The sequence below is a fragment of the Manis pentadactyla genome, chromosome 11 (genome assembly GCF_030020395.1).
Source record: "Manis pentadactyla isolate mManPen7 chromosome 11, mManPen7.hap1, whole genome shotgun sequence".
Taxonomy (NCBI): Eukaryota; Metazoa; Chordata; class Mammalia; order Pholidota; family Manidae; genus Manis; species Manis pentadactyla.
In genome coordinates this window covers 74,065,761-74,091,408 of record NC_080029.1, presented here as the reverse complement: position 1 = coordinate 74,091,408, position 25,648 = coordinate 74,065,761, and the positions used below count along the sequence as shown (strand labels likewise).

General features: G+C 40.4%; 1 protein-coding gene across 4 annotated transcripts in view; it reads right to left on the bottom strand.

Annotated features, from left to right (window-relative positions):
• STXBP6 (syntaxin binding protein 6) overlaps positions 1 to 25,648 on the bottom strand; it is a 267,567-nt gene that overhangs the window by 189,921 nt on the left and 51,998 nt on the right. For 3 of the 4 annotated variants that reach the window (XM_036884554.2, XM_036884555.2, XM_036884553.2), the window contains one exon: positions 601 to 789. The exons of the other annotated variant lie outside the window; for it this stretch is intronic. In XM_036884554.2, the coding sequence (XP_036740449.2) occupies positions 601 to 754 (154 nt within the window). In that variant the 5' untranslated portion in view covers positions 755 to 789. The remainder of the gene's footprint in view (positions 1 to 600; positions 790 to 25,648) is intronic. 4 annotated transcript variants of the gene reach the window in all.

Genomic DNA, 25,648 nt, shown 5'->3' with positions numbered 1-25,648 from the left:
GATCTACAATCACAAGCAGAAAGAAAAAAAATAATATTCCAACAAAACTCTAAGCTTAATAGAACAGATGCCTCTTCCTGACAAGGAACATCTGTTATCCGGCAAAGCAATGGTTTGTGAACCGAGTCTACTTTCTCACATTCCACAGGGTGTTGATACTTATCTTGAGACAAACTATTACTGATTATTAAAAACTGTTAAGAAAAGGAAGGTCAGTAAACTCAGGCTGCTAGCAATGACAGTTATCCAGATACCATGAATCACTCTAAAGCAAAAATCCTGGAGGATACCCCACTTTCTGTCAATGTCCTTGTGAAGGAAAGAATGGACAAACAAGTGCATCTGCCAAACCCTTTAAAGAAGCTCTAAATTAACTGGAAAATACATTAAAATTGAACTTCATTACCTTTCCCATGCAATGCAACCTCAAAAGGACAGACAGGTGGTCTGAGTAAATAAGGACCAGAGAATAAAGTAGAGAAACAGGAAACAGGAGCAGACAAGTACAAAAACAGGGTACATTACCTTCCTGGTTATCTTAGAATGACTTGTTTTAAAACAGCAGTTGTTTTAACAATATTAATATCTGGTTTTCATTACCTGACAGGCAGATGTAAGTTAAATATTCGCCTTGACCCCCAGTAGCCAAGAAAGGAATCTTTTTCTTTGTCCTCCTCTTGACTTGGACAGCTCCCAGCATTCTTTCATCAAGAGGTGCAAAAATTTCCTTGCTGATGGCAGATTTGACACTCATTGTAGGACGAGCAAGGAGGGCAGGCAGGGAGTTTCCTGAAGAAGAGGAAAAGACAAGTTGCAACTGACAATACTGTATGGCCCATGTAAGGATGAACAGTGAGTTGATTTGCAAGTGCAGTAATTTGTGACTTAACCTCTCACTTGCTCAAAATGCATTAGAGAATTATTAAAAGCAAGGTCTTCACATTTGTAATAACTATGAAAAAATACAAAAAGAGAATACCGATCTACCGATTGGAAATGTCAAACACAATGTGAGATGAGCAGCATGAAATGGGATCTAGAAAGTTCGTTAGTGTCTACCCCAACTGCACCTGGCAAGTGGTACCCATAACTATTCTGTAAGAAACATGACTTCATGTCTCCCGTTGGGAAGTCTTTCTACTGTCCAACAATCTTTAAAGCCAAATTCTTTATGCTCCTTCAAAATCTCCTGACTCTAATGTAAATCCATTTCCCTAATTCTATTCACAGTGAAAATAATTATATCTTCTACACAATAAGTATACATGCAACAGAAGAACATTTATTTAATCACCCTTCAGCTGCTTTGGATTTAGCTATGTAATAAATCTTTATTTATTAGCCTCTTCCATTGGCTCCAAGTTTCCTTTTTCCTATAGTTGTTCCTCTGCATCTAGTTGCCATGCTCTGGACCCTTCCCAAATTCTCTACATTTTCCTTCAGCTGGAAAGTGGACACAGGATTCTAAAAGTATCCGACTAATGTTAAGTATTTTGGAAACGTTACCCAGCAATTGGTTCCCACATGTAATGCCCCTGTGGTTAACTGGCAGTGTGTGCCTGATAATTAACAAAATGAAGCAGTGTGTTGCTGACTCACAATGAGCCCCCCCTTTTCCCCTCCCCACAAACTTATATATACAGTCCCCCTGTTATATTTAGATTTCCAAAAGTTGTACTTCCCTAATGGTCTTCATTCTTCTTGTGTCTATTATCTCAAGGTCAATCTGAATTTTAACCCTATCCTCCAAAATGCTCAACAGCAACTTGTGTAAATTTGTGTAAATGTTTTCTATTCCATTGACCTTGTCATAGGCTATGTTTTAATCAGGAACCAAAATTTGTTCAAGCAATTAACACATCAGAACAAAAGGTGCAGAGGGGGCCTTTGTGTTTGTTATGAGGTTGTACAGAGTATTCGGAGATCCTGCACATGGATCCCGAGCTCAGCTGTATATGGGAGCTGCAGAGCAAATAGTTCATCAGCCTGTTGTAAAGCTGAGCCAATTGGTAAACAAATATCTAATAAGTGCTACCTCTATGCACAGTATTAGAGAGAGATATAAGAAATAAGTAAGGCATAGTCCCTGTTCTCCAGGACTTGACTGCCAACTACATCAAAGGTTTTGCTCCAATCCAAATGACTTACGATGGAAGACCATGGGAATGTCCTTCCCAGGGCATGATTCAGAAAAACTACTAACATAGCTGTCTGTGTGTAACTGGTCCACAGGTGCAACCTCTTGGTACAAAAGAAGTATCTTTATAAAGAGCATCCTCTGGTTAAAGAAGTTTCACCTAGTTTCAATTTTTCAATTCTGTAATAGAGCAGGTTTTCTTAATGGCACCAAAAATGGAGGAGAAAAAAATGTTGCTTTTTATTATCTATCTATATCTCCACTACTATATCCATAAATATTATAGGTCTATGCCCAGATCTACCTGTGTTCTGATCATGACATTTTATCATCACCACCCACCAGGTTCTGCATACTGGCTGAGAACAAAATAACAGCAGTGGAGGGGGACCTGCTTTTCCTGGTGCTGACCACTAACTGATGACCTGTGGTTTCCTAGAAGTTTGCAAACAGAACTTCCTCTATGATTTATCCCATGACTTACCGAGGCAAGGTGTTATAATTTACAGGAACATAAAAAAAAAAAGAAATTTATACTAGTTCTTTTCTAGCTCCAAGGCCTCTCACTTCTCATCATTTGGGGATGTGTGAAAAAAGAAGACAATGGTAGCACAGTGGCTTCAAACATTGTGTAAAAAATGGGGGAAAATAAGCTGTATTTCCAAAGTAATCAGGCCTTCTCTGATCAGAGCCTTCCCAACTACGGAATGGCTTTTGCTTTCCTATCTCAGATTCATATTTTTCTACAATTGTGGTTAAAAAAATTAGAAAGCTGTCATTTTCTTGTGTAAAATCGGTCAGAAAAAAAAGAAAGAAAGAAAGAAAGAAAGAAAGAAAAGGGCCTCACATGTATTACCAAACTCTTAGGAAAGTCTTTTTTGAAAACTAGTAAGAAATGGAAATGACCTTTCGTGGTTTTTTAAATACTAATATTCATTTTCCAAGAACAAAAAAAAAGAAGAAAGATAAAACCAGTAACTTCACTGAACAGAGTTTTGGAATCAAACAAACCTGGATTCGAATTTCAGCACCAACACTTAAGATCTATGTGTAACTAGGTAAATTTCTTAAAAATTCCTGACTCTCAGTTTACTAACTGCAACTTGGTGATATCTTTACTTACCTGAACTATTGAAAGAATAGATGAAACATACCGTGTGCAAATCACTCATTCTGGAGACTGATTAGTAATAAATGCTTAAAAATGGAAACATTTATTAACTCTCCCCTACTACAATATGAAAAATGAAAGACCCTCTGAACTTGGAGAAATTGAGTAAATGTAACCATCCACACCAAAAGATACTCATAAAAGAGAACCAACTTTATTTACCAAAGCCTTACTTTTCTTGTTCATGGGTATGAAACCCCCTAAATACAGATAAATGGTCTATTATATGGAAGGCTCTGTACTAAGTGTTATAAGGATTAGGAATTTATAGGCTTCACCCTTAGGAAACTCACTAGTAGGAGATTATCAGAATCTTTCTATGGGAAATTATCAAAAGTTTTTGTTCAGAACAATATTAACAGGTCTGTATGACTGCATTCATGTATGTATGTTTCAATGCCACCCTGGGAATGGGAATATATAGTGCATTAGAAGGGAAATAAAGTAAAAAAGGCATTATGGTAGCTTTGTGTCAGTAATCTATGGAGCGTTTCTCAAACCTGACTGTACATCTGAATTCAGCATGTAGAGCTTTAAAAAAATGCAGACTCTGTCTCCCTTAGTGCACACCGACCAAATCAGAATCTTGGGCTCTGTATTTTAAACAGCTCTCACGCAGCCACCCTGACACCTAATTTATAGCCAATATAGCCTAAAGAGGAACTATATGATGGAAAGGAATGAATTCTCAGATGAGAATACCATAACAATGTAGAGGATTTTTTCTTTTGATTCAGTCAAGGAGCTTTATCAGATCTTATATCTTACTGTTAGTAAATTAATGTCCAGCCCAAGGCTGGGACCCCACTGTAAGAAAACAAGATGCAAACAGCAGCAGTGGTGTGCTGGTGACCAGGGTCACTACCCTGTATCACCCTTTATCACCCTTCTAAGCTGAAGGCATCTGGAAAACAGCAAATGCAGGGAGAAGCTTTCTCTGAATTTCCCTGCCTACAGAGGATCCTCCTACAGCAACTCAATTGTCACAAATTCCCTCTCTGCAGTTTAATCAACCAGGGGAGATTGACTCTTGGCAAACGAGGGGAGACTAGAAGTGGACACCACACCCCGACAAACTCTGCCACAAACTATCATACCCCCCATCTATTTTTCTAAGGACCCATTCATCTCCCCTAAAAATCATTTCCTGTCCCCTAAGAGGCTTACAGGCTATATGGCCCTCCCCTTCCCCCATTAAAGGGGTACTTAATCCTGAATTCTAAGCTACCTCAGGGAGTTACTCATTAGTCCCTGGGTACCTCCCATGTGTGCATACAGAATAAACTCCTGTTTTTCTCTTTTTAATCTCTTTTATGACAGAGGTCTCAGCTAAGAACTCAGAAGGGTAGAGGGAAAATTAAACATATTTTTTGTCCCCTACAACCCTATGGAAGTTTTTTATCTTCCTGGTCTTCTTGCTTCCATAGGCTATAATTATAAAGCTTTTCCACCCAAGAAACCAACCTACAATATGATTTGCAAGTCAAAGCAGTTGGCTGCCTTAAGTGTAGCTATAGAAACTAATCACAGTTACTTTTAATCTTTCGCAAGGCATTTCATCTATCTTCTCACTTTAAGCCATCTAATCCATATCCACTTTTGTTAGTACATGGCTACTGCAGTGAGATGGCTGTCCACCCACCTTGAGTAATCAGGAAATAAGATTATCCTTCACAGTAGTAGTTGTAAGCTTGGATGATCTCAGGGATCACGCAGATGGGTACAGAAGTAAAGGGGTACAGATGTAAGAAGTTTTTATATTCCAACACACATTTTTGGTTTCCAGTAGTGGAAATGACACTTGTCTTCTGTGGTCAGGGGACAAGGAGGAATGGTTTGGACTCCAGCAAGTCAATACTGCAGGTGCCCTTTGGCAGGGCATTCATTATCATGCCAAAGGCATAAGGGGCTGTAGCCTACAGGCCTTAACTATTTCTCACCTGAGGCAAGAACCTCCTCTGGGGAGACAGAGCCATCTATTTAGCTTGACAGCATTAGGTAACTGATTCATCTAACCTCATTAATTTCCTTCTTTGGATCCCATGTTTATCATGATCATGTTTTGACATACAAGTACTTAGGACAGTATTAAACTTAAATTCCCACTGCCAGTCAGTAACCAGAAACCCTGGTTTTAAACATCACCCTCTTACAGCAACTCAATCCCACAGGTGGATACACTCAAAACAAACCATTATCAAATTCAGAACTTCCCAAGTTAACAGTGAAGGTGATATCACTCTGAAAGACTTTGGGGGAGAATCAGCTGGTCTTCCCTATTACTTAGGAACTCTGGTGGCGCAACCTCAAATAACTCAGAAATAAGAGAAATGAGGTTATTCTCTAAGATAGGATTTCTCTGCATTGCCATTTTCGTTTATGAAATCCTACAAATGCAACTTCAACTCCTGCCAAGTCCTGTGGATTTAATATTTTGGGACTCCACCGATTCCCCTTCATTCTCACATCCTGTGTCTTGGTTCAGATCCTCATCATCCCTGGCCTGAAAGATTTTGATGCCTCCTAGAAGGGCATTCTAAAGGGTAAGTATGACTCAAGCTTATCTGTATTTGTTTCTTCTCCATGCCTCAAATCTTGACAGAGAAACACAATTACCTTGCCAAGGAATGGGTCAATGTTGTAAGTATTGAAACCAAACTAAAGAAGTGTTAAATTGCTTTGCTTAAACTCTATAGTATATATGAACACTAAATGTTACAAGTCAGGTGGGATTACATCATGATGGAACATAAAAATAATTTTAAAAATGTTAAAAAGTTTCACCTGGTCATCAGAAAATGTGCAATTTGTTATACAATGAGTATTTATTGTTTCTGGTTTCATATATCAAGACCAATGAGATAATTGGAGGCCAATTAAGCTCCTTTGTAAAAATTTACTCATGTAAGGGTTACTGATTCTAAATATGCAAAATTTCTACTTAGACAACTTTACTCTTTGATAAGACAGTTCTCAAGATGAAAACTTTACTCCACAGCTTGTCAGTTTGTGGAAAAATTAAATAATTAGGCAACAATGTTAGTCTACCAGCCAATTTTTCCATATAGTATAACTACTACTCTTAATTAAGAATTCTTATTAGTGTTACTGAGTCCAAGCTCATGCCACTTGCCACATGACATGCCAGTAAGTCAAGAGATAAGATGTTGGGGTAAGGGAAAGTGACTTTATTTGGAAAGCTAGCAGACCAAGAAGATGGCTGACTTGTCCTAAAGAACTACCTTAACTTAAGTTTCAAGCTTCTTTTATATCAGGAAAGGAGAGAACAGGAGGGGGTCGTAGTCAAGAGGTGAAGATTGACTCAGAGATCTAGACATCAGCAAGGGTCTGAGGAAGGTTGTGAAACTTACTGCTCTTGGTTAGTTGACTCGAATCATTTTGTTGACATGGGTATGGCCATGCTGTTCCTGTAAGCCCTTGACAGTCCAGTTGTCATTTTTGTATGACTTCTTTATCTCACCAGGGAGGTGAGTTTCCAATAAGGGGCTGGTTGCATCAAGTGTAAGTCATGAGCAGAATTCCCTTTGATGATAAACAAGCCTATGTGTAGGACTGCAGGGCTGAGCAGAAGATTTTTGATCCAAGGATTGAGGCAGCATAGGAGACAGATACAATAGGAAGGCATAGATGCCAAGTTTTCTCAGTCAGTTGCATGAGTAGAATCTGAAAAGTGAGCCTGATATGCCACTAGAATAGACAGATAGCTTTAGTATGGTGGTAACATTCCGAGTTGACAAGTGCGATCACTATGATGCGTTCATCATTCTTTGTGGTAGAAGAAAGGGCCAAGGAACGGGCTGCCATGGTAGGAAACTAGGTAGCAATGGCTGTCCAGGAGCCCATACTTAAGACTTCATGAAACTTACAAAGCTTGAACTAAAGCAATGTCATATAAAAAACACTCTAAAAGTATCCTTGAAGGAACCAAGAACTTTCAAACAGGAAAATAAAAATTGTTAAGTACATGAATAAAAGGTAAAAATAAAAATATTCTCTATTCTGCTAGAAAAATAGTTGGACACAGTCAAATACCTTAAAGGAAGAATTCCATAGACAGTATATCAACAGCAATGTGGGTGCCCAGGTCCTACCACAGAGATTTGGGGGGCACAGAGGGCAGGGCCTGGGCTCATTTTCTTGATGATTTCTCTGGTCTATTCTGCTGTACAATCAAGTTCAGAACCACTGTCTTTGAGTTTAATGAATTGTTCATAAAATAAGTAAAAAAAACTCTAACATTTTTTGAGAGTACATGGCAGATACTCCATAAAGCCCTAGTAATGAGTCACAGGTTTGTTTAGCACTGCATGATTTACAAAGAACTTCCACACTCGACCCCAAGTGCACAATCAGGGTAGCTGCTAAATGTATCTTCCAAAGTTAAGATCATAGAGTAGAATCTTGAGGTATGCATCTTATGAATGGTAAACTACACCATTTTTAACCCACCCTTACATGTCTAGGGATTATGAGGAAATTTTCTCTCTCACAGAGATTAGTATTTGAGTTGGAACCCTCTGAACCAGAAACTCAATTACTATAGAAAATGGTTGGGAACAAGCATGCCTATGTATATTATAGATGTGTGCTTACCTCAGATTCATTTTTAAGAGGAAAACGTTTTAAACAACCTAAATATCCATCAATATCCAATCTTTGTTAGTTAAATGCAGTATAGGCCAGCCACCCAATGGCATATTACACAGCCTTTAAAAACTATGGCATAGATCTATAGATATTGACTTGAAAAAATGATCATAACATAATATTGACAGAGTGCAAAGGAGGAGGTTGCAAAGCAGACAATGAGCTCATGAATATAAAATTATATATGTATATTAATATGCATAAAGAGATATCTAGAAAAAAGTTTGCCAAAATGTTAATATGACAATCTCTGGATTTTGAAACACAAAAATAGGTCAGAGATTCTGCTGGGCAGTATTCTTATTCCACTATATCCTTACTAGACTACTTGTTAATATTTTGTTTTTGAGGTATGTTCTTTCTCCCAAAACTGGAAGATACAGCAAAATTCATTTTATTGGGATCTGATTATCAGTCTACCCAACTCTCTCTCTTCAGCTCCAGTCCAGACATGGTATTGGGAATCACAAAGGTGAAACTGGATAAATTCCCACCTTCAAAGAATCGTGAGAAAGGAAAGCAAATGTTTTGAACAATTCCAAGGCCTGGAAGGCATTTTTGTGAGAAGAAAATTATACCTTTCCTCTGAGCAAATGCACCTCCACTCCAGGGCCCATGGCCTGGCAATCAGGACACCAGCTAGATGCTGGCTTGTGCTTGCTGCCTTGGACACACACCTCTGGAGCAGTGTAAACCAGCACAGCCATACACAGCAGCCCTGGTCATGACTTTACTTACATTTTTTAAGTGCATGAAAACATAAAACAACCCTAAAATACAGTTCAGTTCTTTAAAGTCGGGAAAGAGGGAACTTTCTTCCACCACCAGGTTACCAAGTACTAGGAGACTAGGCTGGCTTTCTTTCCCTGTATATACTAACCCTCCTTGTGTAGGAGACATTATGTTCACAGGATCCTATGAGACAGTGACTCATGTCTGCTTCAATTATAAATCTAGACTATTTTCATCTCCTCTTTCCTTGTTTATATGTTCAGTAAGCACATTATTCTTGTAGGTTTAATATCCAAAGAACAAGCCCTGCTGTACACTCAGACCACAAGACCTGTGTTTACCCAAGTTTATTTACATTGTGGGTGGACTTTTTAACCTTCTTGTCAACCACTGTATCCCAACTTTAACAATGATATGATGGAGCTGAAAAAATAACTTCAACAACAAAAAAGAGTTGTCAGGAATATGCCATTTGAAGGATTTGTTAAAGGAGATGAGTATTTCATAAGCATCACTCTTTCTGAGGGATTCATTCTGTAATAGAACCTCCCCGTGCACAAGCAGAAATTCCAAGGATCAGTTAAATTGGTTCTACGTTACCTGTACCCTGATTCTATGGTAATGGGTAGAAATAAACGGCCAAAGGGGAGGGCAGGCTGGAGTGCACTCCCTAGACTTATGAAGGATGATCAGTCCAAAATATGAGGTAGGCCTTAAAAATGAATTTAATCATATCAAAGAAAGAACAAAAGGTTGTAAGAGAAAACAAACCAAAAGAACTCAAATTGTTGGCATCTCCCAGTGTTTGAGTACTTATGTATGTCACTGTGATGTCCAGCAGCTAGTTGGCAAACCAAGAAAACAATACATTTAGCCTGAGAGCATCGTTCACAGTGGACAACACGGGCAACAGACAAATCTATTCCAAGCAAATGGGGACAAAGCTACATGAGCATTGACAACATGAAAATAAACACTGCAATTATGTGCTGGGCTCTGTACTCCTTGCTGAATTAGTATGTTTCTTTTACTCATAGTTAAGATAGAAGACAGGGGAAAACATTAAACCCATAGGTGAAAGAAGTAAAAGATGCTAAAAAGGAAAGGGCAGGCCCAAGGGGAGTCACTTGTGCTAAACTCCAAGACTTAATACCTAACTTAATTGCCGTCGCAACACCCCATCCCCCAGGAATGTTAATCTTTAACTTAACCCATCAACCTGGAATTACCTGGTTAGCACTGTGAGGTAATCTGCTAGACAGTCCCTTCTGATCTCCTTGGGAAGATGACCTGCCTGAAACAATTCATTATTTGCTGATAAATTCCTTTCTCCACCCCTTTTTGCCCTTAAAAACCTACCTTCCTATAGCTCAGGTGATTGCCTTTGTATTGCTAGGTGGGATTCTGTCCACTTTGTGAATCATTGAATATGGCCAATTTGATCCTTAAATTTTCTCAGTTGAATTTTTGTTGTGTAACAAAGACCAAGGTAGTGGTTCAGGTGTTTTCCCCTTAGAGGAGGGGTTTGATTTATGCTGAAGCTTATTACAGAAGTTATAGATTTAAAAAAAAAGACCAAACATCAACCATTAAAAACAAAGAAACAAATACATGAATGAAACCTCCAGCAAGCATGTAAGGAGCCTTCTGTATCAGATATTTGTGGACTCAAATATTAGGTAAATTATAAATTCTCTTGATTCTGCAATTTCTACTTTAGAACAGACATTTAGTTCTAGAATAGAACTACAATTTCTATTTTAGAACACTGAGAAGACAAAAGCTTTAAAAAGACCCTCCATTTTTTAAGTGTATGAAACCTATACAAACCTAAAATATAATTCAAACAAGTTTACATATTTTCTAAAGATCAGAACAAAACTTCGCAAAATATTCTCTAAATCTAACATCAATTTTAAAACAATATTTCCTACTGGAATCCCTGATTTGGAGAATATAATCAGTTTATAATGTTTTTAGAGAGCTTCAATGAGTTTTCTGTAATTGATAGTTTATCACTGTTATATTCTGACATGAAGTCCTTCATGGCAATGAGAGGCACAGAAGAAATGTGAGACATCCAGCACCCATTTTACATGTATTTACCGTGTCAGTTTAAAAGGTAAGGCACTCTATCCTTCAGTGTCTTAATTTCACAAATGAGATTTTTAATAAGTTCATTAAACTCTTTTAACTCATAAGGATCTGTTCAAGGACTGTAATTTCAACTTTAATTAGTCTCTCCTCAATAGTTAACTTCATAATTTTGTGCCTGTGCAGTATAATCTGAATGGGGCTGGAAAGATTTCCTCTCAGCCTCCAAATGTTTCTCCATCAGCTACTTCAAATTCTGACACAAGATGCATACACTGAGATACAAAACTCTGGTATTTGAAAATCCTCCTTAATCTGTTTATACCTGAGAAGGGCTGGGGGCAAGATTCCATTTTACAGATGAGGAGAACAGGGCTCAGATTAGTTAAGGAAATTGCTCTAGGCCTCACAGCTTTTGAAGTATGGAGCAGGGATTTAAACCCAGGAAGCATGATTCCAGGAGTCACTCGCCCTATTGCACTGAAAAAATGAGAAAGAAAGATAGGGAAAGGTAAGGTAGAAATGCATTCTAGGTAAATCAAGACAAATTCATTTGCTTCACAGTTTTGCCTCTGATCAACCTGGCTGTGTAGGGGACAAGAGGCTGTTATCATCTCTGCCCAACAGCTACAAAGATAACGAATCAGGCTGTAGTCTGAAGTCATTCTTATTGGATATCTGTTCATCTCAGTTGTATATGTCATGCTGTGTAGTTGGCAAAGAGAATCACGTAGTCTATTTAGATTGTGTTTATTTTGATTCCACAAATAAAAAACTGGGGAGTTGATAATACATTAGCAGAGAGCATGTACAATAGATCTCTGTCTCCACAAACAGGACAATGGCCACCGAAGCTTCATCACAGCTGTTCACCACCCTCCTTTTGGAGTCCAGCAGTTTACAACAGGAGTCAACTCCTGAGAGGATCTTGGATGGCTGCCACAAAGCAGTTTTATGAACCTTGTAGGCTATTTTCCAAACCGGAAAAGGCTTACATATGAAAGGCACATATTTCAAAGGTTTCTGCTGGTTCTCAAGGGAAACTCCTCTTTCCACTTCCTCTGCTGTATTACCCCCTGCTGGCATTTCCAAAGCACAAGGAGGGTCCACGTTGCCCCTCTCTCATACTCTTTCTGTGACTTCGGTCTTGGCTGGCAGTGCTTCATGCAACCTGAGTTGTTTCCCTAGCAGCACTGACCCAGGCTTCACAAGTTTAAACAGCTCAGCAGGGGGGAGTTCCATCCACTTGACTTTGCTGAGAAGGATCTCAAAAAGACCTTCCAAGTGAGCCAGCCAGCAACCTTTCCTTGACTCCTTTTTGGGCCCTGCTCAGTTTGGAAGGCATGGGCAAGTTAATATGTTGGCATTCTGAAGCTTAGAAATTGAACAGCTAGAGTGATCTCAGTGATTATCTAACTCTTTCCATTCTCTCTTTAAATCATGAAAACCTAAAGTCCAGAGGGTACTTCCCAAATCATACAACTAGAGAGTAGTGAGGCCAGAATGAGGGCTAGCCATGGCTCTCTACCTTGCTGCAATGCTCTTTCAAGTAGAAGTTTTTAGAGCAGTCCCAAGTTTGTGGAAGGCGAGGATAGGTGGTATATCAGGAGGGAGGGGGAGAGAAAAAACACAGTATACTGCAGTAGGAACTCTCCTCAGATTCATTATTTTCTTATGAGTTGGTGTGAAATTAAGTGTTGGACTAGAATACCTTTAGCTCATATGTTTCTAACCCCCAACTTTTGGCTATCACCTTTTATTCCCTTGAATTTACAGTTTGTGTTTTCTTATTTGGCTGTGGAGGCCAAAGGCAATGATGGTTGGCCCAAGTGGAACAGCCTGAGACAGTCCAAGAAGCACAGAATAGTTCTGGCCAAATTCCAGGCCCCAAGGCCCTGTGCTGACCCCAACTAATAGGAGCCCCTCCTAGGGTCTCAGTACTCTGAGTCACTGGAAGGAGAATGCACTCTGGGCAAAGCCCCATGCCCACTGTGAATCCAGGAATCAATGCCCCCACATTGGTGGTCCTCTGAAAGCACATGCCAACCACTCTGATAGCCTGGACTGATTGTCACAGGCCCTGTGAATCCACCAAGCCCCATCCTTGTCTTTGGAACTGTACCCTTCAGCCTCGGTACAAAAACACCACCAGGTGCCTGCAATCTGTAATCAGTACTCTATTAAAATGCTCTCAGAAATGCTGGAATTACTCTGATTTCCACACACAGCTGTACAAGGTCCTCTATCTTTACTAACTGAAGAATCTTTACAGGTTTACTTGAGACCCCCCAGAAGCAACAAAGTAGAATGCCTTGCTTAGGATGAAGCATCCAGTCAACAGAGAACTCTCCATGTGAAAGGCAAGGTAGGCAGCATCCCCAATCTATGTGCTAGGATGCTGCTGAATAGCCTACAAAGCCAGGTCAGACCCAAGGTCCATATGCAAATGCAGGCTGCTTCATTTAATCAGCTTTTCTGTCATTCAATGTCAATCCCTTTTTTAATCAGCATGTGCCAGAAAATAACCAACTTCTGACCTATATCTAGCTGTGCAGTGTTTTATAGGGAAGCAAAATCTATCAATTGAAAGCTACTCTAATGCTAACTTGGGTTTTCACCAGTACAAGTTTATGAACTCACACACATTAACAAGCCACAGAGATGGTCCAGTATGTGTGAAATGGCTCACTGCCCACAATCAGGGGTCACGCACAGCCATCACTTCTCCTCTCTCTCAGACTTACAGAAGTTGCATGGTGAAGAAAAGGCTAGGTATGTCATCACTTGATCTAGGCCTGATCCCTCCCTTTGCCTTCACTTGATGAATAATTTGGGGTAAAATTCTACATTTCTGAGAACCACATCTTCTTTAAAATGGGATAGTATCACCCACTTCACAAGACTGTTGTGCAGGAGGAGGGAGCAGGGAGGAGGTGAGGGAGGTGAGGAAAATCAGCTGTCTAGGTCAGCCTGCTCCCACCTGGGCTGCCCTGGTCCTTGAAAGGCAGACAAGCCCATATGCAAAAGCATATACACATCACAGCGCCTTTTACAAAGCTTTCCCCAAGTGTCATCTTATTTCATCTTCGCAATTTGTGAGGGAGGTAGGGCGATATTATTATCTCTGCCTGCCAGGCAAAGGGAACGAGGCTCAGACTTAGCCAGGAAAGAGATGGGTTTTCCTCCAGCAGTCTTGTCCTGTTTCCACTGCACCCCTCTGCCTCACCATATGGAACTGCCAGCTTAAGCAGGAAAAGAATGACAGAGCCAATTTAAGTCTACTCCACTGTGGATGGAGTACTGTTACCCAAAGGAGAGGCAGAGTTGTGTAGACATTTAAAAAAGGCAAGAGCAAGAAAGGAAAGGGCAGGAAACGAGAGGAGAGGAAGGAGAGGAACACACAGAGAGCAGAGCGGAGCTGGGATAAGACACAGCCTTCCCCACTCAGCAGGCAGCACTGTCCCAGACACCGAGGGGGACATGATCAACAGTCTTCTCCCTCACAGAGCTTACATTCTAGTGGGGAAGAACAATCAACAAACAAGCAAACCAACACAGCAGTTGAAGAGAAATCAATTTAGATCCATCCTGTGGGTTCAGCAATTAAGCAAAGGGATAAAGAATAATAGTCACTCTCATTCACCACTAACCATCAGACAGGGAAATCAAATAATGTAGAGCCAACGCTCTCCACACCTAAGCAACGTCCAGTATTTCTGTTCTTGCACATCCTGTTCTTCACCACCAGAGGTAACACGGAAAAGGCATCTTGGGGACAGGACCTACCCGTCTTCACTCAATACACATTTACTGAGTAATTACTATGACCTGGGCTCTGTGCATGGGATGGAGATTACAGGGAAATGAGATACATTCAAGGAAAACAACATTTAAGGACAAAGACTGGGAAAACAGGCAACTTCCAGACAAGGTGAGGAAGCTGAAGCTGCTGCTCCACAGAAGCAAAAGAGGCAGGGACTTAATCATTCAGGGGCTGGTGGTCAGGAGATACTGGCTCTCTTAAGCCTGTCCTTGAGATGCAATTAAAGAACTTAATTAGGTCTACCTGCATGGATTACACAGGGAGATCCATTTCCATAGAAAGCCTAAGTGAGTGACCTAGAACCTGTAACTAGAAAATTCTAGAGAGTGACCTAGAACTTGTTTCTCAGCTTCCACCTGGGACCTGCACCAGGACCTGTGCCCTGGTCTGCTTCAGTAGAGAGACAGACGTGCCCTGACCCAAGGTGGGCGCAGAGGACACACTTCAGGGACACATTTCTGCACAGACCCTACACACTTCCAGAATACTAAGAGTTAACCTGGGATACAAGTATAGAAAAAAGAAAGAAATGCTATAAGAAAAAGGTGTCTGAGACAAATATAAACTCCTTAAGTGTTCATGGGGCAGGGGGTAGGGGTGGTAAATGAAAACTACTTTTAAAATGCTTACCTCCACCTGTTCACTGAAGTGCACATGGAGAGACCAGGGGTAATAAAAGGACAGTCTGCAAGAATAAGTTTTCTGGCCCATGCACATTTAAAATATGTATGTATATTTTATGTAAAACAGATTTCAGTTTCTCTTGAAAACTGGATCTGGCAATACTAGGCCTGCACCCTGCCCCACCAAACATCACCACGTCTATACTCAGTCCCTAAATTCATCAGTCCCCACCATTCTCTATTTTATCACCCAAACTGAAGTTGACCTTCATCATCCAAGTTGCCTTGTTTTTTCTTATATCTGGCCTATCCAATAATTTATCCTGCTTGGTTATTGAACATGAAATGCCTGGTATAGATACTAAATGAATTAGCATGACTGGGAAAGTTGCAAGAGTATGTCAGAAAGGAAGAGCACAGTTAAAAAAAAAAGAAGTACTGCCTGTAGAAAGGGTAAAGCAGAGATCAAGAAATCACTATGTGAATTTTGAGGAATTAAATCAAGGGCATCAAAATAAACAAAAACAAGCCAAATATTTGTATCATGTAGTCATCTTTCAAGTCTTATAAACACTTTATATTCTCACTCACTCACAAGGAGCCAACTGCTCTGAGAAAGTACCAGAAAGCAGGCTCTGGAGACACAAATACAGATAAAGTGAAATGTGAAGGATGGGGACTCCAGCAGTCTCAGAGACAGCCAACTGGTATGCCTTCTGGATGACACTTCAGTTACAGTTATCAAAAGCTCTGGAAACAGGCACAACGGCAATTCTAGTCCTAAGAATTTATCTAAAGGACATCATTGAACAAGAGGACAAACATGTACATTCAAGGATGTCTGTCTACTCAACTGGATTTCTTGAAACACCAGGCAGGAAGTTTTCTTTCGTTGACATCCTATTTAATCTCTTATATGTAAAATTTTGAAGAGTCAGTGCTCTGCAGAAATCTGAGGCCCAAACCTTCCCTATTCATGTTTCCATTCTTTCAACCAAGAATTTCATTGAGTATCTACTATGTTCCAAGTCTACGCTAGAACTCAAGATAATCTCTGTACCTGGAGAGGTACAGCAGTGTGGCCGTGAACCTGCCAGGGGGCTCCCAATAACCACTGCTCTCATACAGAGAGGACCACTGGTTTCATGCAGAGAGCTTACACATAAAAGATCATCATTTATTTTTTATTTTCTTTTATTAAAGTATCATTGATACACATTCTTATGAAGGTTTCATATGAAAAACAACATGGTTACTACATTCACCCATATTATCGAGTCCCCCCATACCCCATTGCAGTCACTGTCCATCAGTGTAGTAAGATACCAGTCACTACTTGTCTTCTCTGTGCTACACTGTCTTCCCCATGATTGTCATTTTGTTTTTTTAAAAAGGCTTTTGTATTGAGCCTTTCTCTCACAGCCCATGTAGTAGACTTCTTAGGTTTCTCTGTTTATCTCAAAAATATGTGGAGAGCAATAAATCACATTATGTCAAGGGATTATTCCCAGAACAATCACCATCTGTTTTATTCCCATACATGAAATACATACACTACACATTGTTACATAATTGGTCTGTTAATTCTGTATGTGTGTGCATGTGTGTTTTCCTATACCACAAAAATCCCCCTATGATTATTGAAAGTTGTATCAATGTGATGGTTAACTGAATGGTTTTCCATTGGGCAAACCCAACACAATGCAGCAGAAGCTGGGAAGCTGGGAAGAGAAAGAGGGCAGGGTTGGAAATCAGAAACTTTCACGAGCTAAGTCAACACTACAGAAATAACATATGTTTAAACAATGACAACACTCCAATGCCTTAATTGCAGGTTTTGTGGTAGTGGTCGATGGCTGCATCATTCCTTGATGCTTATTTATGAAATGACTATGCTGATTTCCCCTATTCTAATGCTACCCTTCATTTATCATATAGTTCTCAATGGTATGTAAATATAAAGACAGCTCACTGTACTTAGTGTGACACAAGTGCAAATGAATAAATGCAAATGCAAAAGTCATGTCAATATAGTGCAGAAAAGGAAATTTTTCATTTTTTCTATGCAAGTAACTTAGAAACTCCATGGAATTTTCCAAGAAAGAAAGCTCAGAAGTAAACAAGCTTGATTACAGAATCCAAGCCCATAAGATACGTACTCTATTTATTACAAAATTAGAGTGCTCTCAATTCTTAACCGGGGTTAAAGGGAAAAAAATCCAAAAAGATTGTGGTTTGAGATGCATCCACTGAGCTGATATTTCTGTTCTGTCATATCATTAACTACTGAAGAACTCATAAAAAAACAAGAGTGACAAACAACTCCTCCACAACCAGAGAAGAACAGAAGGAAAGGCAGAGGAAGAAAACAGAAGATAACGCTCGAGACAACTACAGACTAGCTATTTCCACATCAGGGAACTCATTTCCTGGTAAAAGAGGTGAGGCAACAAGCCAAGGTCTTAGGAGTCAGGGCTCCCCCACTACACCTGAATTTTCCAAGCAGCTAGCCTCCAAAAGCCTGCAATGGGGCCAGGCCACCATTGCCAAATGTGGGCTCTATTCTACTGGACAGAGTGTAGGCTGAGCTAAGGACCGAGGCATAATGGGTCATTCTCACAACTGGATGACAAGGTAGAAGTTTCTTCTCCTGTTTCTTAAATGAGCATTAAGATAGTCTCAGGACTGCATAAAGGGTAAGTGGCTGTTAATGTAACATTTAGTGCTTAGGCTGCAGAATGGTTAGACTTGATCACCAGAGAGCTAGAGTGGAAATGGACATCATAAATGGATAGCTCAATGTAGCAACTGACTACCACTTTGGGACAGTTCTTATTAGGGAAAGATAAGTGAATGTGTGGTTTCACCTATGAGGATTGGGTTACATTAGGAGAGGGTAACTTTGGAACTATGTGTAGGAAATGAGTTATGGGCCAGGCAGGGAAGGGATGTACTGGACAGGTCACAACTCAGGATGCCTTCTCATTTTATGCTTCTGAGGAGAGCTGCCCAAATCTCCTGCTTTTATGAAACCCATGGGTATGCCTCCCCAGAAGAGCTGAGTGGAATGGGGCAGGGCCCTTGGCCCAGGAAGAGACAGTCCAGTCAGTATGGCTTCACTTAAAAAGATAAGCTGGGCCAGTCAAATTCTGAAAGTAAACAGAGCTAATGACCCAAATAGCAATGGGAGCTGGAGTTTAAAGTGTCAGTTATGATGCAGAGAGAGGCTGAGTGGAGAAGACAGATCACGTACAAGCAAAAGGTACAGAAAAAAACTGACCTATAGGTTGAGGAAAGTATAGTGCAGATATGCAGAAAGAGAGACGGTGGGGTGGGGGGGAGCGGGTAAGGAAGCACCCTGAGCTGCCTGAGGCCACCAGATTTCCAGCTTATACACATGTCTATGCAAACTATTTTCCTGAATAACTGGAATGAGTTACTGCTCCTTGCAAACAAAAGAACTTACCAAAAGCAATGAACATTGGCAAACAACTTAAAACCTGTAATCGTGCTTCTCACTTTTCTTTATTCATATATTAGGCCTAGCACCTGCCCAAATCAGTTCACCCAGGCCCGTGGGAGAGCACGGATTAATGTGAATGTGTAATTTGTTGTTAATGAGGGGCATGAATAGTAAAGTGATGGCAAGTTCAAAGTTTTGAATAAACAGAGAACTTTCTTTACCTCCATTAGATGCTCAGCTCACTGAGCTTTTACCATCCCTAAAGGCAAGACAAATCCAGTCAAAAAATATACTAATGCAAGATGACTTCTGTACTTTGTGTAAGGGAAACCCAAACATTTCAAGGTTATGATTCCCATAAACTCCAAGCACACTAAATATGTCATCTTGAAAAAAAAAAAAGAATGTCTTGAAGACAAACTTTGGTGACAGACAAATAGATCTCTCAGAACTGCCTTTTCTCCATGACTGCACAGTCTGGAGGGCCCTACTTCTCACACATGACTTCTGGCTAGAAAGCTGGTAGACTGCCCAGCCCAGCCTCAGAGCCTCTACTTCCACTCCCAGCTCCGAAGTGGCAATGCAGCAACCACAGCACCTGGTGGCCTCCTCCCAAAATGGTCGTCTTCCTCTCACTGCTTCTCCCCAGGCTGTGTTAGGTTTCCTTCATTTGTACCCATGTGCACAGCTTTATCACTGGGCCTAGCACACTGTAGGGAGCTGTAAGTTCTGTTTATGGGTGTGTCTCCAAGCAGGTTCTGAGATATTAGAGAAATTCCAGAACCTACCAGCAGTACTGGGTATGTGAGCTGAAAGGGCCTAGTACCTGCCCAAATCAAAATTTGGCTGAAAGGGCCTAGCACCGTCTTAAATGCATGGGTCCATCCTTGCTCTTGTTCTACTTTTCTTGCCCTAACAGTTTTCCTTATTTGGGTACTACTTAGCCCACAGTCATGCTCAAAGAGACTGCTGTAACCATTTGCTAACTTTTCTTTCCCTTGGCTCTGCTGCCTTCATACCAAAAACAAGACCATCACCAACCCTGAGAAGGCATGGTCTATGCACATCTTCCCTCACACACTAAACAGAATAAAAAAAAAAAAAAGAGAGAGAGAGAGAAAGGAAAGGTAAAAGGCACAATCTTACCATCTTATACAAAACAGTTCCACACCATAATCCAGGGACCAGCAAACATAAAGGGTCACACAGTAAATATTTCCAGTTTTGCAGGTCACAGAGTTTTGGGAGCAACTACTCAACTCTGTTATTACAGCATGAAAGCAACCACAGACAATAGATGAACAAACAGGCAGGCTTGAGTTCCAAGAAAACTATTTACAAGAACAAGCAGCCAATCCACAAGCTGGAGTTTGCCAACACCTAATTAATCCAGTGATACAAACACATATCAAGTGTGTACGTAAGTGCATAACACCCATGCAGGATGCTGAGCCATGTGTACCAGAGGATCCCAGGCCTGTTGTACTACAGGAGAAGCACCCATAAGTTACTCCAAAAAAACAGGCAGGCCTGAGTGTGAGGCACACTCAACAAGAGGCACAAACAACACTAACCAGTCAATTTCAGAGCACCTGGATGGGTGACCTCCTCCAACACTCTCCCGTGGCTTCTGAGAAATCCTGCACTCTGGCTTTCCTCCAGCCTCTCTGACCACTCTTCCAGCCTCCTTCACAAACTTATCCCCACCACTTTTGCTCTTTCCTAAACTGTCATTCCTCTGGGGTCTGCCCTTTGCTCTCTTCTCTCCCATCTATAGTCTCCCCTTTGGTAATCTCATTCACTCCTAAAACTGCAAGTACCTCCAATGGGCTAAAAATACATCATGCCTACATCCTCTGACCAGCTGTCCAAAATGAATTTCCACCTGGATGAGCCACAGGATCATCCTCAAAACTCAGCAAGTCCAAAACAGAATGGATTATCTTCCCCTAAACAGTTTTCAGTCCTGTGTTCCCATCTCAGTAGGCAGTCCCACCCTCCACCTAGGTCAGAAAGGCAAGCTTCCTCCTGAGCCCCTCCCCTCATCCCCCAAGATACATCATCACCAAACTCTGTTCAAGTCTCCATTCTAAATCTCCCCACACCTCCTCACTTCTCTTTTCTCTCTTGTCCTTGCCCTACATCAGGCTGCCATTATCTCCTGTCCCAATAACCACCTCTGATCAACTGGTATCCAAATTTGCCTCCCTCCAATCAATTTCCCATAGTATTACTAGACTTACTTTTCTAAAATGCCTAGGGCAGATCATTTACCAGCTGTCTCTCCACCCAAGACCACCTTTTTGTATTCTGCTCAATGATGCTGGAGCTAGAAGTCTGCAAACCACATTTCCCAGACTCTCTTGCAACTGGCTTCTTGCTAAATTTTGCCAATGGGAGCCACTGGCAGGAGACTGGAAGGCCGAAGTGGGGAGAAGAAACTCTCTTCCTGTTTTCCACCTCCTTTCAGACTCCTCAGTCACAGAGAACTCTAGTTCCCCATGCTTTTAGCACTCTTTATACTCCCCTTGATGATCAGAGCACCAGCCCTAAGGTGATCCATCCCCAGAGGTCCAAGTACCCCCTTAGCAGTCAGTACATCTGCTCGATGTGGTCCCTAATCTGATTTAGGTTTAGTTAACCAGTTAAGCAGTGTTCCCCCAGCCCTAGGATGGCAGCTGCTTCCTGAAGATGCTAATCTCTAGGTTACTCTGCTTCCACTATTTACTTTTTCAGGTCACCAATTCCCTATGTTAAATCACCTCTATGTGAAATAGCAGCATTGCATCTGTTTTCTGACTGGGCCTTATGCATGGTACTAGGAGTGGTTCCCAGGAGATAAACCCTAAAAATGGGATTCTGGGATTGGGTTGCTACCATCTAACCTTGAACAATGGTGACCTCATACCTCCCTCCAGTATACTCCCTACATAGCAACTACTGTGACTTTTATAGAATGTCTGTCATCACCTTGGTGGCTCATCACTGCCGTCAGGAGACTGGGTTTGATGAGGCTCTCAGGGTTGCCGAGCCCCCGTTTTTCCCTCTACTTCTTTTCTTGCCATTACTTCCTCCTCCCTCACACTCCAGGTTCCAACTGCCCTGAACTCCTTTCCATTTCAGAACCACTATGTCTCTTTACACCCTTAAGGAAGCTGTTTCCCCAGCCTTGCGTACTGTACCCCTAATTCTCTGTTCACCCAGTTAATTCCCACTTAGTGGAGGTAGCACTTTCTCCAAGGTTTCCCAGGTCTGCATGCCACCTTCACTGCATCCATTATAGCAGTAATGATACTGACTGTTAGCTCAGAGTACTTAACTTGTATTTTCCACAATTTTGAATTCTGGAAAGATGGGTGATATGTTTATCTTGTTCTCAGTTTTAATCCCATATATGTGTTCAATATAGTTTGTTGAATGTATGAATGAATCCATGAATGAGAAGGCATAGATAAATTAATTGTTACTAGGGAGATTTCAAAACGCTTCTTAAAGAAGGTAGGATTTTGCACTGGGCTGCTAGATCCAATTTCTGACACTGTAGCAATTTTTCAGAAAATATTATCCTTAGCTTTCATGGACTTCCCAATAAAATAGGTAAAAAGATTTATTTTTCTTTTAGGGGTATCGAAATTATCAAGCAGCTCTTGGAAAACAAACTTCTTGGGAATAAAACTTCTATCTTTTGGATTTATCAATAGACCAACCACCACACAGATAAAGCTAACTTAGAAAAATAGTAACTCACCTCCCTTGATGTTAGTCAGCCCATAGTCTCCCTTTTAGAGGCCTAGCCTGTTTACAACATCTGATTTAAGTAAAATAGTGTGTAGAGATCGCAATAAACTTACTGTATTGTATTCCTTTCAAAAACCTCACACACATCAGATTTTAGAAACTGCTTTACACCAAGTATGTTATAAATCTGAACATTACTTTCAGAACTCAGTAAATGGAAAGAAAAGTGCCTCAATGAGGTAAAAAATCATTACATTGATCTCTATATATAGATTTACTATTTAAATTGCAATTTTTTCCCTATTTGGAACCCATTATTCCCCCACTCAGGGAAATGGCTAAGTTTTCCTATAGTTTTGTAACTTTACAAAACTTTAACAGTAACAGAAACAGACCTACATGAATTTTACTTCTCCAATCTTAACTTCCATCCTTTCAATTTATTTATGATGAAATGAGTCAAACACTGGCCAAAAGGTTCTAGGTTAATTTTTTTTAATGCTTCCTGTCCAGTTAGTAGACTTACTTGTGCCGAGCAAAAGTCATAACATTTTGCAGTTCAAAGGTTTAAGTCCTTAGGAATTTGGTTAATCGTTTGCTTTTTTCCTTGGTCTCTTGGTAGCAACAATATGCTTGCACAAACCGATGTCACAGATCCCTCATTTATTTTCAGGTAATTGTTTAAAACCTGTTCCTGGTACGAGGTTAAAATAACAGCAACATTGAAAGAAATAATTTTCTAAAGTTGTTTAGCTTTTCAAAATAGTGAAGTAGCAACAGAAAGTAGGGGGGCGATTTTCTCTTTCTTGACTTTGACAATGGATCAAATGCCTGGCCCTACCCCTTCTTCTCCCTGACTTCCTTCCTCACCCCAAATTCCTTGGTAAACTCACAACAGTCAACCTAAATGGGCTCGCTCTACCTAACTCTCTCAGTCTCATTTCCCTCTGTCTCATCTTGAAAAATCCATTCAAATCAATAATCCACAAATTGCTTCTGCGAGTTCCAGTGAAATCTTACTCTCTTTTTCATGGCATCACATAGGGCTTTTTCGCTTCTCTATTTTCAAAAAAGGGAAGGAAGCAGAGACATAGCTACAGAGCAAAGACATATGAATGAGCAGGAACACACCCTTCCTGAGAACTGACCCCTGAAAAAGTGAAAGTAAAAAGTTTTGGCCACAGTTAAGTGGCAATGCTCTAGAGCAGCTTGCCTGTGCTTAAGCCACAGCTGTGTCACAGCTGTTTCTCTTTGACCTTATCCCATTATTTGCCTCTTTGTGCCTGCCTTGGTCTCCTCATCTGCAAAATAGTAATGATGCTAACACCTGCCTCATGAGATTGTCATGAGAATGAAATGAGAGAATTTATGCAAAATGTTTAGGACAGTGTGCACCGTAGGCACTCAACAGGCGTTATCTATTGTAATTTTCTTTGTATCCTAAAAAAGCCAGTTTGTTCACACCAATTAAAGAAAACTGGGAAAAGTCATTAAGAAACAAGAGATATGAAAGAAGAAAAATGGCAAGAAGATAGGTATAAAGCAGAGAAACACTTTAGGTATAACGAGCAATGTCCCTGACACATGGATGTGCAGGAGACCCAGGTGGTGAAGAAATTAGGCCTAAGTAGAGACTAATCAAAAGGTAAAGAAAGCACTGACATCCAACGTCTCATGGTGCAGCACGGAGTCTGTGGACGTGCAGGGGCTCTCCTGCATATGTAAAAATATATTGCATATCAGTGCAGTTATCATGTAGGAATTGCTAGAAATTGATACATATTTTACATGTTGATAGGTATGTCCAATATCCCTGCAAAATGTTGAACTAATTGTAAGTAATCCTTTACCCTGAGCATATGAGGTCATTTTTTTCCTGTCCAATCCTGGTGTTACCAACCTTAGCAGTGTTTGCCAATCTAGTAACTGAAAAATGGCACGTTATTAAAATTCACATTTGTGGGTTATTAATGAGGTTGATCACCCTTGTATATGATAGGCTGTCAAGGAAGTGGAGGGGTTCTTTTATGCAAAAACTAAATTTTTTTTCAATAATGTCAAAATAACATATGCATGAGTTGGAGATGAGAAGTGAGAAATTTAGTGGGTTTCTTTTACTGGTTGAGCTTAAGATTACAGAAATATTGGGAATAAAAGGAAAAGTGCTCCATAATAGCTGTAGTAAATCTCAGTTCAAGTTAATCTAAGTGAAAAACAAAAGCTCTTTCAATCAAGTTGTATGTTAGCGAGAATGACTATTACTTGGGTAGAGACTTTTGATAGGACTCTAAATAAACAAAGCTTGGATGCTATGGGCTGTCAGGACTCACAATATTGTATCAATCAATTTGAATTTACTGAATACCTACTACAGGCATGGCAGATACTGATGATGTAAATATTGCCAAGACCCAGGCCCTGACATTGAAGAGCTGCCCCTTTTTTTTTTTGAGAAGGCATCTCTCATATTTATTGATCAAATGGTTGTTAACAACAATAAAATTCTGTAAAGGGGACTCAATGCACAATCATTAATCAACCCCAAGCCTAGTTCTCAACAATCTCCAATCTTCTGAAGCATAACGAACAAGTTCTTACATGGTGAACAAATTCTTACATAGTGAATAAGTTCTTACATGGTAAACAGTACAAGGGCAGTCATCACAGAAACTTTCGGTTTTGATCACGCATTATGAACTATAAACAATCAGGTCAAATATGAATATTCGTTTGATTTTTATACTTGATTTATATGTGAATCTCACATTTCTCCCTTATTATTATTGTTGTTATTATTATTATTATTTTTAATAAAATGCTGAAGTGGTAGGTAGATGCAAGATAAAGGTAGAAAACATAGCTTAGTGCTGTAAGAGGGCAAATGTAGATGATCAGGTGTGTGCCTATAGACTAAGTATTAATCCAAGCTAGACAAGGGCAACAAAACATCCACGGATGCAGAAGATTTCTCTCAAAACAGGGGGGGTGGGGTTCTAAGCCTCACCTCTGTTGATCCCCAATTTCTCACCTGATGGCCCCCCTGCAACTGTGCCTGTCTTAGGTTGTTCCTCCCTTGAGGAATCTTACCCATCTCTAGCTAACCAGTCATCTTCCGGGGCCATACAGGGAAATGTAAAGTTGGTAAGTGAGAGAGAAGCCATATTGTTTGAAAAGGTTAGCTTTTTACTTCTTTGCAGAT